Genomic DNA, 17,776 nt, shown 5'->3' on the forward strand with positions numbered 1-17,776 from the left:
TACAGTAAAAGGGAGGGATTATTGGTAGTGGACAGTAACACCTTATTGGCTAGAGTTTAGTGACACACAAAGTGATGCTGTGGTTAAACCCTATATATACCCCGGTAGAGTGATCTTCTATCAATGAAGTAGTAAAAGGAAGGGAACATTCTGGCTGGGAAAAAAGAAAGATAAGACCAAAGTGTGCGTTTAGGTTCCCTTTCTTGTACTTACTGAATTCTAGACAAGACCAAAATCCCGAATGAAAATGAAGTTCATCATAGGAATTGGCGGGTAAGTCTCAATGAATCAATTTTACATTTTGTCTTTTCATAGTATTTTAAGAAGACATTTTTTTGGAAAAAATAAATAACTGAGATAACATTCTTTCTCATTTCTAATTTCAGCGTGACCAACGGTGGAAAGACAACCTTAACCAACAGACTAATAAAGACAATGCCAAACTGTTGTGTGGTGCATCAGGATGACTTTTACAAGGTAAGATGCGCAAAAAAAATCACTGCCAAGTTATAAGTAAACCAAAGTAAATGGCTCAAGTAGATGCTAAATTAATGCAGATATACCATTCACTGTTTCTTTGATGTATTTATAGGCTATGTTATATTAGACTTGTCCTTGGCTTGAGCTCTCTAGCACATTGGTTATTTGCAGATGACATGTGCAGTAAACCAATCTCACCTGCACTTGTCATTTTTCCATATTACAAATGAACACACACTGTCCTCCCATTAATTACAAGAGGTCAGTTAAGGTACATGTACCTTCTCAGAATAGCATCACAGTATGCCCTTGCTGCAATGACGGTGCAGGGGTATCGTAGTGGTGCAGGCTAGGGCTGCATCATAAACCAAGAAACAAATTGAAATCGCATTCAACTACTGCAATTTCAGGCTGCAGTTGTTTTCTCTTACAACATACATGCAGTTCCAAGCTAGCATCAACTTCCTACTCATGTCACACAAAAACAGTAAAACACACCAACACAGACAGTACTCGGATCGCAATGGCAATATTGAGCAAAAATGAACTGCAACACGAGTTTTGGCAATATTGTGCAGCCCTAGCAGGCCAACTTTGGTGGAGACGAGTCCTTGACTTGTCATGTCCAGGTGTGATCAGCTCTGACTGGTTATTAGGTTGCAGCAATGTTTTGTTGGTTATTTCAGAAACCCGATCAGATAGAAGTCGGGGAGGACGGCTTTAGACAGTGGGATGGTAAGATGGATTTCATGCGGGAAAACCATGCAGTAATGTACTTTTTCTTCTGCACATTTTTTCATTGCTTTTGCAAGTCTGTGACTAATGAAAGCACATTGGTGTGCAACATCGATTTCATGTGTAGTGAAGCGTGTTGTTCTCTGTGTGCTTGTTCTACAACAGTTATCACTGCCTTGGACATGGAAGCTATGGTCAGCACTATAAGAGGCTGGCAAGAGAATCCAGTCAAGTTTGCCCGCTCCCACGGTGTCAGCCTGTCACCTGAAGCTGAGGAATCTGACACAGGGATTCATATTCTCATTGTGGAGGGCTTCCTCCTTTACAACTACAAGTGGGTAATTTGCATGCACCAAAGCTTAACCCATGACATTTTACTACTCGTGTACTGCAACATGTCCAGGATACATTACATAGCCACCCGCCCTCCAGGGATCAGTAAAGTTGATCTTACACAAAGCTTGTTCTGTCAACTAAAGCCTTTCACTGAACTGAACATTTCTGTCTCCCTGCAGGCCTCTTCTTGACATATATGACAAGTGCTATTACATTTCCATCCCGTATGAGGAGTGCAAAAAGAGGAGGAGGTAAAGAGCTCTTGACGTGATTCACAGGTGTTCTAACATTGCACTTAAAGCAGTGTTAACGTGGTCCATTCTGTTCCCCTACAGTACAAGGACATACACACTCCCTGATCCACCTGGTTTGTTTGACGGCCATGTCTGGCCCATGTACTTAAAACACAGGAAGGAGATGGATAACAACTGCAATTCCATAGGTAGGTCATGTCAGGTTCATCCCTCTTCACTTGAGGATTTAATAGCTTGTGCACATTCAAAGTTATCTTTAATGTCTGTGAAGTTGACCATTTCTGCACTGTCATATACAGAGTACCTTGACGGCATGAAAACAAAGGACGACATCTACAACCAGGCGTACGAGAGCATTCACTCTCTGTTGAACAGCCTATAGGTAAATAGAAAGCATTTATGATTCTGCAATTTCTGCTATGTTCTTTCTGACCGAGAAGTCATTCTTGATTTATGGAATATTAATTCAGCTTCTACTGTATTCTCTCTCTCTCTCTCTCTCTCTCTCTCTCTCCACAGCAAGAGGTGAATGAGAGGAGACTTGTGTATAGACTTGTAAATAATGTGTCATTGTCATTTTGAGTCATGTGTAACAACGGAACCATACTTCTTGACTATGTTTTTTTCTTTGATCTGTAAATAGTTAACCATTATGTAACTTATTAAGAACTGATGGCAAAAGCATTGTATTTTGTATAATACTATGTAACATATTTTTCTAAATGATGAACCCTCTGGACGGCCCAGTGCTGACAAGCAGAACAGGTCTCACCACGACCTTGTTTCTGATAGTGATGTATCCCACACTGGGAGGAATACTATGTCACATAACAACATAACATAACATAAGAAACTTCTTTAATCCACTTCATGTGTCCTGTTATCATTGCTACAGTACATTTGTATAATACACTGACATACTGAAATACCAACTCATACCAGAATCGAGCCTGACCGCCAGACACCCACTCACTGAGTCGACTGCCTCTTCAGTCTGATAATCAGGCTAGCAAAACTCTGTACAGTATGTTGCCAACTGTTGGCATGCACAAACCTCAATAGCCAAATGTTAGCTCTTAGTATTTGTTGGACAATATACTGCAGGTTATTTATTGATAAGCGTTAATAATGGGTTTCTTCTATGATAGATAAGCTTAGCTCCCAGTGAGAAAAGGGACTGATAAACTGTGATCTACTGTACTGTATTTGAATTGCCTCCAATAAGACTATTTGAAGAGTTTAACTAGTTTAAAAAGCAGGTAACTTGCGCACATCCAGTTCCTCACTGGTGCTGGACAAAAGGTAGATACATACAGAGAAGGAGAAGTCCGCACACAACAGTGTTTATTTTTGTTAAAACACTATTATTCAGCCTAGGACACAACGTTTTGGCCGTGAGCAGCCTTCATCAGGTCACCGCCATGAACGGGACTCAGACCAAAGCCTATATTTGGCATGCGCCTGGACCACTTGGCCAGCGGGCGCCCATTAGTTCTAAGTTCTTACCATTGCAACAACTACATAAAGTATACAAAATGTTACTGTTAACTTTTGAGATTTGACAAATTCAGCTTAGACTCCATTTCTTTGCCTTGTTAGAAGCTTCTTTGACCGTTTCCTGAAATTAGTTTTGTTTGCGATTATGTTATGGCAAATTATTTCACAGAATAATGGCCCTTATATTTCATTTCTTCTCTTTGTTGTAGAATAGCTATTTTCCCGTTGTCATGTGACAGTAGTTGTGTGAAATCGAATTGTGAAGACTAAGAGAAACGAGACATAACTATATAATATACAGTATAGTCTATAATTCAATGGTCATGTTCTATTGCCCTATTACTTTGAATGGTCTCAGTGCCCTATAGAAGAGCATTGAGACAAATACAACTAGGCTACCACAGTTATGTTAGTTACCGGTATATTGTATAGGGTAACATATTCTACCATACATATTGGTTTTAAAAACAAAATCTATTCACAAGTTACAGGGTGTACTGTAGCTTCAAGACCTATTTTCAAACATTTTCAAATTATTTCTAAACATGTTAAAAACAATATTATTTTTTTAAAACTGTGTTTTGCCCATAATGAAACATTAGGGATGCCGGGGTTAAAGTGTAAAATGAATCCCTCTTCCTCCTTTTACCAGGACAGTCTGGCTGGCATACATTATACTAGTTACATAAGACAATCGAGAAAGGCAACAGCAGTTGGAACAAAAAGCAACAGTAGTTTGGAACTATTTTCAAATACAGTCAGTGACAAATCCTTATGCCTTTCAACTCAGTCTTCTCTCATCTAAATTTGTGGTCTAGCTGTGCCAATGAGGAGAAAACAAAACCACTGTGCAGAATGATTCCGCTTTTATTCAATGGATGTCTGGCATCGGATCAATCAAGGAATGAAATGAGATATAACCTGCCAAGACATGCTGTCTTTATAAGTTAATGAGTCTCCAAGGGCCCAATGCCCTTTTAAAAGCCAGACAGACAACACGATGTGCTACTATGTGAGGCACGAGGAGAGGCATGCAGAACCACATTTCACTTTTATTCATGTCAATGTAAAAAAAAGAAAATATATCCAATGTACTGTAGGTCAAAAGAGGCGCATATCTATTTTCCATTTAAAGGCAGGTGCTGAACTTCAAAACCAAAACCCAATATCACAATATTTTGACCAAATACTTTGATACTGATGTTGTGACAATATTGTGGGGATAACTATTCAGGTGCCTTCACAAAAGTAAAGTACATAATAACAGCTGAGTTCAGTAAATTACATCACCTTACTCATATGCAGCCTTTATAACCAGGAAAAGACAACACTTATGTCATTTCCTGATATTACAAGGTCCCAAATCCCAGATACTATTGAGTCTCATATGACATGTATGATATCAATATGATATTGATAATATATTGCTCAGTGCTACCACAGAGATTTATCCTTTGACAGTTAACCTTGAAAACTGTCTCATCTCATTATGTAGCCTATATCGTACAAACCATAAAACTGTCTGGCAAGCAATGATGAATCTAAATATTATTATGTGTAGTGTCCTCTTGCCATGGGGTCAAAGACAAAACTTTAAAAAAATAGTTTCATAATATTCTTCATATTTCATTTCCATATCTATGTCTATCAATATTTGTTTTTAAGTGATCCCTGTGTAGAATGCAATGACCACTTGTCTTAGACGTATGCATTCTAACCTCAGATGTCCTGTGCATTATTCTAAGAAAAGACCTCCTGGCGACAGTGAGAAGGTAGGAGGAACAGGATCTTGTGATACGTTTCTGGGAGTCTTCGCATGCCATCAGATGGCCTGCCATCGAGGGTGTGTGTTTATAGTGTATATGCCAAGTGCTTCGAGTGTCAGGGGAATATATTTAGTCATAAGATAGACAAGCCCTTACTGATCTCTACACACCCACTCAACACCCCGTGGGCTGAGTCCAGGACAGGTCATAGAGACCAACAGGGGGGTGTGGGGGGACCTTTGGGGTGGCATGTGCTCCAACGTCACATGGTGTCATAGGAACCCATGACTTCCCATATTTGGGCATAGAGGCCAGGACATGGTAGATGAGCAGCTGTCACATGCCAGGGACCCTCTATGCAAGTTATAAGTACCTCCTCAGGCATGTGAACGAACAGCTGCCATTATGCCAGCATATGACTTGAATATTTATGGCCACGTGCTGCGTCTGATGTGGATACCAGTAAAACAAATAGGGTTTTTTGCAATAGGCCTACATTAACACTTTGGGCTTGATGAAAGTTGCTATGGGACATGAGCATTCGTCACACAATGTCATTGGTAGAAACTCCACACACTTAAACAAATGACACCCAGTACAGGACCGACTTCATACAGTGTTAATTCATTGTGATACTATGGGTTTCACACGCTGAACCAGAGAGGAAAGAAAGATGCTGTCAAAGCAATAGTTTGGAATATGATGCTTGTGACACTTGGTCAATAGCCTTTGATTAATGATGCTGTCATTCAACTGACTTACTATATTAAATTACTATATTACAGTAGCCTATTTGCTTTAAATAATAGGCTATTATGTTATTATATTTGTGCATCATTGTCAGATTATGAAGAGCATGATATCTGTATCACATAGCAGTTTTAAATATGATGTAGCCTAGTCTCAATTCCAATCTGTAACTCCTGATATGCACCTTGATTTTGGTGATTTTGGTTAAATAATACGGCACAAAAAAACGTCATTGTTGCAGCCTTTTTCCCCCCTCTGTGTTGACCAAAATATTGAATAAAAAAATAAAAGAGTAAAGAAACAGTAATTGGGGTTAGAAATGGCAACACTCAACACGCATTCAAAACCAGTTCTGAACCACGACGCGATTAGATTCCAAGCGAGAAGCACCCGACAAGACAAATTGGGGAAGATTACGCACAACACAGTGAAAGAGGTGAAAGTGCGGATGAACCAATGCGCACTGGTTATGACCTTCTTCACACTGTTTCAGTACAGTATCTCACCTGTATTGTCTCCCCATGATCTGTAGTATATCATCTGGCTCTAGCATTTAGTTGTATACTCCTCAGAATGGAAGTGTGAGGCCCCGGGGAGAGATAACAGGTATATTCCTTGGGGTTTCTTGAAGAAAACACCCCTTTTAGATCATCATCTTCGTTAAATCTCACAAGAAGCAATTCTGAGCAGCCCATGGAAACCTAGATTTATGGAATCAGATATATTCAAAAGCGTAAAAGAATTAGTCTCACTGGTCGGCTCGTACCACATGGGGATGTTTTAGGCATAGCCTACCATGAAAACAACCAGATGAAGCAGAATGAGATTTTATTTCCAAACACTCTTAATTTATAACAAGATTAGTTCAACTTTTGTGGCAACATTTGTTGTGATTTGTTTACTTATTTTTTTCACTTCAGACACACAAGTAACTAAAGACTCAGTTTAGCGTAAATACTTACTGGCTAAATTTTGTATGTCCTAGCTGCTTGAGAAGTCTGTGCCAAACATGTGCCGAGGATTCTCTCCTCTTATAAGCCTCGGTAGTCGGTGGGTGTGCCTGGGCTCTGGAGAGTCTGGACTAGACTTTGGATTGGGTCTCGGGGTTCATTCTAAGAATAGCCACCATACGCACGCACGGTTGGAATCGTGGGGTTGCCCTTTTTGGGCGACTGAGGAAACGCACACCGATCACGAGCAGTTGAGCACATTACTTGACCCACATTAACTGCCAACTTGGCAACAACCTGCCCACATGTCTAACGCACAGCTCATAATTGTTTCACATAGCCTATACATCAGATCAGTCTGACACACTCTGACTTTATCTTAAGCAAATGTTTAAGTTTATAGCTAGCCTACTTACTTGCACTTCACTTATTTATTCTACTACGTATTCAAAGTTCAAACAACATTTCTTCGGCTATCTACTCTTATCTCTACATCGGCACATGGACGTCGCAAAAAATTGTAAAGTTGTGAAAATACACTTCAAAGACAGTTCTCGTGTGGTGAGCTTTTGGGGTTTCACTTTTCAGAATCAACTAGCTGACTTCAACTGTATCATCATCAATAGCCTACAATCAATGCATCCTACAGTCGATCCATTAATTGATAATGATTGATTGATTGAAAATGTTATTTCACAGTAGCCATTTGTAGAATGGGTACATTTCAAAGTCAAACGAAAGCACAAGTTTGATTGATTGAAGTGTTTATTAACAGTTTGCAGAATTACAGTACATTTAAGCATAACTCAATACAAAAACTGTTAACTGTGAGTGGACGACCCAATAAAGCACTTGTTTACAAGAGGGTCCACCTTGTTCAATTCATCAAAACATTTAGAGACGTACAAATAAGTCAATACAAAAACTGCATGCTACTTTGAGGACGAAACCATGAAAGCATACGTGCTTACATCAGGGTCCTCCATTTTCAATTCATCAGAACATTTAACACGTCACAGAAAATCACCACAAAAAGAAAGTTTTCAAACGGAAAAACATAGGCCTACAGTAGGCTATGCTGGGAAAAAAGGGGTAGGGGGGACTTGTTTTAAGGGCCTTTGATGAGCTACCAGGGCGACAGGTGCATCATGGTTTTGTTGACTGACTTTTTGAGTGGTGCAACCACTCCAAGGAACAGCAATGTCCGTCCGTCCCTTAGAGTATGTCCTCACCTATGTGACTAGGTGTGACTATGAGTAGCAGTAGGGGCAAAAGTGGCGCTGTTGTGCCAGAAACAGAGAGCGAGATAGTGTTGCACTGTTGCCTGCTAATTACACAGAGAGAGAGAGAGAGAGAGAGAGAGAGAGAGGCAGGGGGAGAGGGGAGTTGCACCACTCAGTTCACACGGGTGTGATTTTTCTTTTACAGGGCGCAGTTTCGAATTGCATCCGTCAAAAAACTTTGATGCCAAAAAAACTCAAAAATTCACATTTCTTAATGGCTGTTGGTAGGGTGTTCCACATTTGGGTGGCATATAGGAGCGAAATGAATTTAATCCCTTGTTTGAGCCGAAGCTGGGTTGAACGTGGTTTGTTGAACTCCCTCTGGTGTTGTGAGTATGTGGACTATTGGTGGTGTAGCGAATCTTGTAGACCAGGCCCATTGCAACCACTAGAGGGCAATGCAATTTAGGGCACCAATAAGGGCACACACATGCAGTGAGTCAATCACATAAAGTCAATAAATAATGAAATAGTCCCACTTATTTTCCTTTAAGTCCCTGTTCACCATGGCAAGTTGGCAACAGGCGATTAATATAACCTATATGGTCCTAGTAGCCAATAGGCCTACAGCAAAGTTGATAAAATCATTATTTTGCCATAAACCTTTAAAAAATCAACTCTTACTCGAAGGTATGTAACCTTATCATAGCAACAATGGTACATGCCTATAGACCTAATATATTTGTATAGCTGTGCCTGTAACATCTCTGTCATAAAACATCAAAACGACAAGATGTTACTGGATTTCGCCTTATTTTGGGCATCTCTTTTTATTGTCTGCTCTGCACCAAAGAAAGGTTAAAACCCGAGCCATGCTACAGTTCCTTATAGTTCCTACTGTTGGATTAAAATACAATTAGTTTTAAAGGTTAAATGCAAGACCTGGCTCCAGGACCAGATATTGTTAGTAAAATGTTAGTCGTTTTGTTCACTGATGCTTTTTGCTCAAAGTTCTCAATTTTGAGTTGAATAATGAGAAAACAATTTCAATTGATTAGGATGTCATATTGACATGGATACAGCACAAGTTGCACAACTACCTGGACAGTTAAACAATTCCAAGTCGTGAACTGTCCTCAACAGTATGGCTAGTCTGTAGATGAATGCTGCCGCCCAGTGGTTGAAGCCTATCTATGCATCTGGTTTTGTTTTTGGTTGCGAGTTTTCAGTTTTGTTTTACTTTTTGCCTCACAGAAGTGTATTTATTTCTATTTCGATATTGATTCAATAATGAAATTGACTGTAATGGTATAATCAGGAGCAAACTCAGCACTTTACCAATTTGTTTTTAATGTGGCAGGCACGCTTATAGATAGGAGTGAAGTAGAGTTAATTCAATTAGGGCTGTACGTTTTTGCTGAATTTGCCGAGTGAATTCGTCATATTTTGTTCGAGCCGAGGCTATATTATTTACGTTAGTCTGGTTTAAAAAATAACCCATGGGCCAGAAATCAGTCAGTGCAATGCCCGCCCATATAAGATTGTTGAGAAATTAATATTCGCTTTTCCGCTGAATAACATTTATTTGGGCTTAATTGTGTACAAGGGCAAATTACTCACAATAAATACCACAATTAGCAATGAAACTAATTGGTAATACTTGCAGATAAGGTTCATGAAATAATGATTAACTAATGATTAACTAATAAATTAGTTAAGCATTAGTTAATCATGAATGCCATGAATCATGATTAACTAACTACAGTTAATTCATGATGAATTCATCATGAATTAATGATGAATTGTGATGAAATAATGCTTAACTAATGCTTAACTAATGTATTAGTTAATCATTATTTCATGAACCTTATCTGCAAGTTACCAACAAATTTTACCCCAGTTCACACCCGCGCGTAAAGTTAGCTCAGTAGGCTTGCCCTTTAATGTGTACGTGAATTGAACACGGGGAGGAATGGGTTAAGTCCTCTCATCCTGTGCATGCGTAAGTAAACGGCCCCAATTTGATAAATGACCAGGAGAATCCAACCCCTCTCTCCTATCCAAAGTGTCAGCCCTCCAGAGAGAACTGACATGCTCTGCCGCGCACAAACTGGAACCGAGAGCGCACGCTTGCTTTGCACTGATCCAGTCCATCTCCACACAGCATCCTCTCCGTGCAACACGTGATAAAAAGAAAGAAAGAAAAGGAACTGGATAATCTGTGACTTCGGGAGACTTTTAAGCAGTTTGGCAACCATGGCGAAGTGGTCAATAATGCTATACCTCCTCCAGGGACTGGTCCAGCTCATCAGCGGGCAGCAAGCTCCGCGCTCTGGCCCGTGGCGGCAGCGGATCCAGTGGCAGAACAACGGTCAGGTGTACAGTTTAATGAGCACCGGGTCGGAGTACCACGCGCCGACGCGCTCGAGAACGAGCCAGTCCAGGGTGTACGTGAGCGGTACTACCAGGAGAGATGGCACCAGAGCGCACGGTGGCACGGAACTGAGAAGAACCGCACAACCGGAATCTAGGCCTTTCCAACAGACAAACCCGGGATTTATACCACTTGGACACAATGGCAGACAGTATGTACCTGCTAGCAGCCACGCGCCAGGGCCCAGGCAGCCACCCGAGGGCCCTTACCGACAGGTTGTTGCCGGTGTTGCCGCTGTCCCAGAATATAGGCCTACCCACGGAACCAACGCCTCCGCGCAGGGGATTCTGACTGATATCACAAGCAGCGGAGTAACGAGGAGCGGAGGCGTTTTAACTCGGGATGCGACTGCACAGTACCGGAGTTATGAGCCTGCAGGCGCGGAGCACCATCCGTTACCAGATGCACTGGCACTGTCGCTCTCCAGGCAATCCGCGCGCACAGAGCATCCAAACCCGGAATACCATGATTCTGCTGCCCCGGCTCCCTTTCCCGTGCACGGCGAGGGTGCATCAAACGAAGCAGCCGTTATGAACGGCGAGGACATGGCTAATGACGACCCCCGGAACCCGTTGCAAAACCACAGGAATTCTGTTCTGTACAACGTGTATCCCTCCCGAGGGAGGCCAGCAGCTCGCACCCGCCGTCCACCTGGCACTGGATATGGAACTAGATATTTCCAGAACGGTGAGAACTTTACCTTTATCCACTTGGAATGTGTTGGAACCGTTAAGCGGAGATGGCAATAGATACTGGTGGTGTCAGACGAACATGATTGTTCTGTGTTCTGTGCCTGGATGTCTCAACTGGAAAAACAACCTCTGAGTCTAGTTCTATTTTACAAAAATCAGACAGTCCAGTATGTCTGTCTGCAAAGCTGACGTTTTAAATCAACAAGCTTTAAAAGATATTCTAAAGCCAAGCATTATTGGGAACACTGAGAGGAAAAAAATAGGGCTCATTTTGGGATGTGGATGCCAGGATGACAGTCCAAGAATGTAAAAGATTTAGAATTTTGCCAACAGACACAAACACTAGTCTAGTTACAGCCGCTCCTTTATTTTCAGATCATTTGTTCTAATGTGGTGCATTTTGAGTGTGTCTGACCATAACAACTCTGACTTTTGACCAACAGTAGACATCAAAGATGGTTTTTTTTATTCTTCTTTTCCTCCAGGATTGCCAGACCTTGTCCCTGACCCCTACGCCATCCAAGCAGGTGCTTACATCCAGCGCATGCAAATGTATGCGCTACGCTGTGCTGCCGAGGAGAATTGTCTTTCTAGGTAATAATATGAGTCACTCAGCCGATAGTCAGCCAATAGTAATGGGGGTCCTGTGAGTTGGGGGTCATCTGCCAGGTGTGTGAATATTTTCTTTTTTTTAAAGATGTGTTTTTGGCTTTTGTGCCTTTATTGATAGTTACAGTGAAGACGAACAGGAAAGAGGAAGGGAGAGAGGGGGAGAGACATGCAGCAAAGGTTGTCATGAACGGGACTTGAACACGCAACACGCTGTCAGGCCAGAGCCTATATGTGGCATGCGGATCATTAGGCCAGCAGGCGCCCCGTGTGATTATTTTCTTTGCGGAAATTGTCAGCCCTTGCGGAACATCCACCCAGATGGAAGCATCTGGACCTGATCAACATGTAAAGGATGTTGAGATGACCCTCACGTCATAGGTGCTTCTGATGGTTGTTAAGTGTAACACAAGTAATCTTAAGTAAGCTTGACATTAATTTCCATTTTGTTCCTATTTTTATATACAGCTTTAATGTTTGTTTTTCAACAATGCTATGCAAAACGCCATAGACAATAAAGAGAAATGTAATGTTTGTGTTGAAGACTAAAACAAACATTAGCACCCTTTGCTTAAACGAACGAATTATGTTGTAATTAAGAGCGCCCCTCACTTCACATGGGTGTGATTTTTAAGTACTAGACCAGTGCCCGACTGTAGAGCACCGAGTTACAATGGAAGTTGGTGATCCATGCCCCACCCGGCTATGCAATACCCGTTGTACCTGTGTCAGAGTAACCGTTCCACCCATCTGTCTGTCCCTTTTATGCCCATTGCCGAGTGTTGTGATGTCAGAACAGGCCAGCTCCATATATGGAGCATGGGCAGGGGCCCTGTCCAGAGCCCGGGCAGAGGCTTTTTGTGGTGGTTCTGGACAACTGTGGGTCTGACTGACTCGACACCGGGCACTGTGGGTCAGTGGAACGTGTGTGTCTAATTTGCAGTCGGTGGGGCGAACGGTTCCCAAGTTACATGGATTATAACCGTACACACATACAGACATACAGAGACACAGTGTATTTATAGATAGATGCCAAAGAATCAAACATTTTCATCATTGTCATGTCCATAATTGTCCTTAAGAAAATACATACATACATACATACATACATACATACATACATACATACATACATACATACATACATACATACATACATACATACATACATACATACATACATACATACATACATACATACATACATACATACATACATACATACATACATACATACATACATACATACATACATACATACATACATACATACATACATAAGCCAATTCAGCATCATGCTTCTCAGGACAAAATGCTCAGAGATGCCTGAAGATTTATTAATTTATAACATTGTACAACGGTGCAGAAAATACGAGATTTTCAAGCTAACATCACTCTTCCTATAGGGTTCAGTTTGATGCTGAACTGGGCTCTACTCTGTAGAGACAACAGTCAACATTTATATATTTTGATTGGGTTAGGATGACTTTTGATTGTGTTAGGATAAAGTCTGACCTAGTGACTCATGACAATTCGGCATGATGTTCCGCCAAAACATAAACGCACTGGATTAGGGTTTTCCCCCAAAGTGTTTTAGCACAATGGAACAAAACTCTGTGCTCAACATGTTGCTTTAGAGAAACCCAGGCCGAGGAGTTAAGCCAACAGCAACTTTCCAACACATCTTCTGCCCATTTCCCCCTGTGATCCCCTCCAAGGTCCGCATACAGACCCACTGTACGAGACATCGACTACAGAGTCCTCCTGCGGTTCCCACAGAAAGTAAAGAACCAAGGCACGACAGACTTCCTCCCCCTCAAGCCAAGACATCAGTGGGAATGGCACAGCTGTCACCAGTGAGTATGCATCCTACAGTATATGACAAAGAAACATCATGAAACAATGAAAAAAGAAGAAGAAAAAAAGAGATTGTTATGATTTAATAAACCTCTCATCTCTGTTAATGATGCCATAACAAGGCACAGCGCTGAAAAGTAATTTCTCACTAAGATCCTGGCAAGGATTCAAGGACATTCTTGGCCCCCGAAACCATGCCACAAGAAAGAATTGATTCTTTTCTATCGCTTGTATTTGGATGTTTGCCAACAACGAACCATGATGCCAGAAATCCTTATCCTCTCACCAACCCCCCACCCTACAATCACCCACACACAGGCATTACCACAGCATGGACACCTTCAGTAACTATGACCTCCTGGATGTTACTACGGGCCGTAAGGTAGCAGAGGGTCACAAAGCCAGCTTCTGCCTTGAGGACACGGGCTGTGATCCTGGTTTCAGGCGACGCTATGCTTGCACAGCACATACACAGGTAAATTACTATGATAATAATAGGTAAACATCTTTAAGCTGACCCAGCAAGGGCATTTTAGGTGACAACGCAAGTTGTTGTGCAACACTGTAGAAAATAAACTAACATTTTGCCGCTTACCAGCATGACAATATAACAGTGTAGAGAGGTTAAGGGTGAAAGTAACAGCTCCCATGGGGACCGCACGTAATTCCGACGGAGCATTAGTCCGACATGCCTCCCGCATGTCGCTGCTCCCGTGCGGTTGCGGTTATAGTTAGGTTAGGGTTTGAGGTAGGTTGCCGTTTGTCGGACCAATGAGTAGTCTGAAAAATGTCATTAGTTTCCATGATAATATACCATGTGTTTTGTGTTTCATTATTGTACAGGGGTTAAGCCCAGGGTGCCATGACACCTATGCTGCTAACATTGACTGTCAGTGGATTGATATCACTGATGTACCTGCAGGAAATTACATCTTGAAGGTATTTGTCACTCATATTTGTTTTATTAAAATAGACAAATAGTTATTTGTTTGACCAATTTGACATGGAACACTGTTTTATCAAACTGTCTGCATTGCTGATCAGGTTATTTTTATGTCTGTTTTAGGTGACTGTCAATCCCAATGCCCTCGTCCAAGAGTCAGACTTCAACAACAATGTAGTAAGGTGTGACATCATGTACACAGGAAGCTATGTTCAGACACGCAACTGCAGAGTAACAAGGTACAATCATTTCTGGTGCTGTCTTTGAGTATCTTAAATGCAGTAGTAGTAGCAGCAGTTATTGATATACAGAGCAACTTTTAAAGAATATCATTATGCATTCAGTACTGTATATATTTAATACAGGCTGCTCTTTATTCATCACTCTTTCTGCTTACAGGGGCTGAATCCTTCAATAGAATTTCCTGTCATTTCCGGAGGTACTTTTCACAAAGCAGCTCTTCAGGTGCATACAGCGAGTCTTACAGATATTGGAGTCACTTAACATATGTTACAACATATTTGTAATTGTGTGCCACATTGAAAAAGCTATAGCGTCACATGCATTGCTCTGAGTATATATGTAAATTCTGTTAATAAATTAAATCATATAATTCTACATAGACGCACACGTCAGATTAACTCAATTAACTTTTACTGATAGTAGTACTGTTTTAGTGATCAATGTTTTTCTTTGTTTGGATGTTTTGCGTTTCAGATTTATTTTTATGTTGATGTTATAGGCACGTCATTCATTTGTGGCAATTTGGTCATTTTAGTCCATTTAGACATTTTACCTCGACGCATCTGCATCAAATGGCAAATTTATGAATGTCAATGTCTTCCACTGAATCTGTACTTGTTATGTCTGTTAAATTCTCAGTATGTGTGTGTGTGTGTGTGCGTGCGTGTGTGTGAGAGAGAGAGAATCTCCTGGAGTGAATGCAAAAGATTGATCTAAAACAGTCATGTAAAATTGTTTATAATTAAAGCCTCGACAAAATAAAAGAAAGTTTAACAGAACTCAATCGCTAATGGTCTCTTCATTTTTATTGAGGAAAAAAAGGCTGGAACAGAAAGTCCATTTCAAACTCTGAACGGGCATCTCTCTCCCCAAACTTTTGAATAGGGCATTGCTCATAGTAGTGTATATTGTCTCTGTCGGTGTCCGACATTGTTACTTTTCAGGATTCAAACCTAATATACGGTACAGTAGCAGGTCAAAGGTCAAAACACGTCACACTTGTACATCTGCTATTTTTGTTACTTTTGTGTAATGCTGTAGAATGGTCAAGTAGGACATTCATTCACGAAAAAAACACGTGAAAATATGGAGATGAGGTTTCTTTCCGACAGTGACGTATAGATGTATAGACTGTGCCTCGTGTCAGCTCCCGGCCTTGGAGGCAAACAGGCCTTTGAGGCAGACAGCTAGTGTCATGTTTGCTGACAGGCCTCTGTGAAGACACAGCCTGACAGATCTTATGCTGTCATGTCATATCTACTAAAACAGCCAGTGTAGGAATGAATGGGGCACTTTTCTGCCTATATGCTTGTAAAGAGTATAGTGGAAGTAAATGCAGTGTCTCTCCATCGCTAGTATAAGACTAACTTCCTGTCCCAGATTTCATTGCATCACCGGTTCAATAGTAACCACTGGGGATTGTCTTGTGTCAGGTGGAAGAGATTGGTGTTTGCATCAAGCACTACTCGAGTCTTGTCTAGTGACGACTCCCAAGATAGTTTCAAGTGTGTTTTGGGGTGAAAGAGTGACTTGAAAAATATCCAAGCTTTGTCTACAGTTTATGCATATCCAAAAAAGATGAGAGAATTACAGGCCTATGTTGTTGTAAAAATAATGAATTGAAAAACAGAGCCAAGCTGGAAACGATGTCTGCACTGTGGACATTATACGTAGATGTTGGGCATACAAGATTCTGGGAAGATTAAGAGTAATCAAAATGGTTTACCCTGGACCGTGTCAATGTACATCCATGCCAGAATAGATTGTCAATGTTATTTAAAGTGTCTGGAATATCACATCATACCACACCACACACACACACACACACCTTTAGTCAACTCCATTCCAGTCAGTCTAGGAATGTCGGACCCAATATTTGCAGACGGGGGACAATCTCAGCAAAGAGCTGCTGTGCTGTAGGAGTAGGACCCCCTATAGACAAGGGTGATGTAGTCAAGAACTACTTCACTCAACCTGGGCCAGTTAATTAAATGAGGGAGAAAATCAAACATTTACCTTTAATCTGCTCTGACAAGCCAATTACAGAAGTCGGAAAGCCCTTCTAACCGAACTGTTCCTTTTCAGACTGGCATGTCATTTCAAACATGTCATGCTGGAGAGAAGACGATGTCTGTTTGCTCAGCTGTGGGCAATGCATGCACTGCAGACATCTGGACTGGTATAGCCGCAACACAAGCACAGTGTGGTACTGCACTCTGGTACCATTCTTTTGGCCATGCCAAAGAAAACGTCACGCCTCTCCACATACACTACAGCAGGTATGATTATGGTGAGGAATTCAGACAGGGAGGTTAAGCTGTTGTTAATGACGCCTCAGGCTCTGCCAAGCTTCCTGTGGCCAACATCATCCTAATAACACTGTGGCAAACGATTTTCCGGATGCATCTGCATATACAGTAGGTGGGCAGTGTTTGGATTAGGTGCACGTGAGATGATAGGATGCATCGGAGGACCGGCCAGGGGACCATAGATCTTGACAGGTTGGTTTAGGCACAGAGCAGAGAAATTCCTCAGCAGTTCTGTCATCTCATTGACTCAAAGAAAAAATAAATAGTGCTTTAATACTACAGCTTTAATACACAGCGAGAACATAGCGTATAGGCGGGCCTGATACTATACAGGCAACTGTAGAGGTCCCATTTGCTCGCATGGTTCACTTAACTGGTAGACATCTCCACCAACATGCAATGCAAACCAAAGACAGTCCCAAGTTAGAGACTGCCGTGCAGACTACATCATGCAATTGCCTGATGAGGAATCTGCTTAATTCCCTTTCAAACTGGGAGGTATTGTGACTTGGGTGGTATGAGAAGTGAAGGATAAATGCACACTGCTGTGTGAATGTTGATTTCTATTTTTTTGCTATATGATATCCAACTTCAAACAAAATATTCATTGACAGTATTTCTTTTTTTTAGACTTTCATCTGTCAAACAAATGACACAGAATCTCATTTCATTGCATCAAACACCAAGCCACATGTGTT

General features: G+C 41.3%; 2 protein-coding genes and 1 long non-coding RNA gene across 3 annotated transcripts in view; 2 read left to right on the forward strand and 1 right to left on the reverse strand.

Annotated features, from left to right (window-relative positions):
- The window catches only part of LOC306943937, a 19,513-nt gene extending 12,776 nt beyond the window's left edge, over nt 1–6,737 (reverse strand). Inside the window, exon 1 of the long non-coding RNA XR_013792468.1 lies at nt 6,325–6,737. This is a non-coding gene — a long non-coding RNA (uncharacterized lncRNA). The remainder of the gene's footprint in view (nt 1–6,324) is intronic.
- On the forward strand, nt 108–2,671 carry LOC306943601 (nicotinamide riboside kinase 2-like). Its single transcript, XM_079530029.1, has 8 exons — nt 108–273; nt 387–477; nt 1,167–1,215; nt 1,381–1,549; nt 1,731–1,802; nt 1,887–1,993; nt 2,105–2,187; nt 2,325–2,671. The coding sequence occupies exons 1-7, from the start codon at nt 242–244 to the stop codon at nt 2,185–2,187; spliced, it is 603 nt and encodes a 200-aa protein (XP_079386155.1). The 5' UTR covers nt 108–241; the 3' UTR covers nt 2,325–2,671.
- Nucleotides 6,738–10,845: 4,108 nt separating the features above from the next.
- Nucleotides 10,846–15,515, forward strand: LOC306943638 (protein-lysine 6-oxidase-like). Its single transcript, XM_079530072.1, has 7 exons — nt 10,846–11,112; nt 11,603–11,711; nt 13,445–13,582; nt 13,902–14,058; nt 14,427–14,522; nt 14,650–14,765; nt 14,926–15,515. The coding sequence occupies exons 1-7, from the start codon at nt 10,956–10,958 to the stop codon at nt 14,930–14,932; spliced, it is 780 nt and encodes a 259-aa protein (XP_079386198.1). The 5' UTR covers nt 10,846–10,955; the 3' UTR covers nt 14,933–15,515.
- Nucleotides 15,516–17,776: the final 2,261 nt, after the last annotated feature.

Source organism: Electrona antarctica (genome assembly GCF_951216825.1).
Source record: "Electrona antarctica genome assembly, chromosome: 19".
NCBI lineage: Eukaryota > Metazoa > Chordata > Actinopteri > Myctophiformes > Myctophidae > Electrona > Electrona antarctica.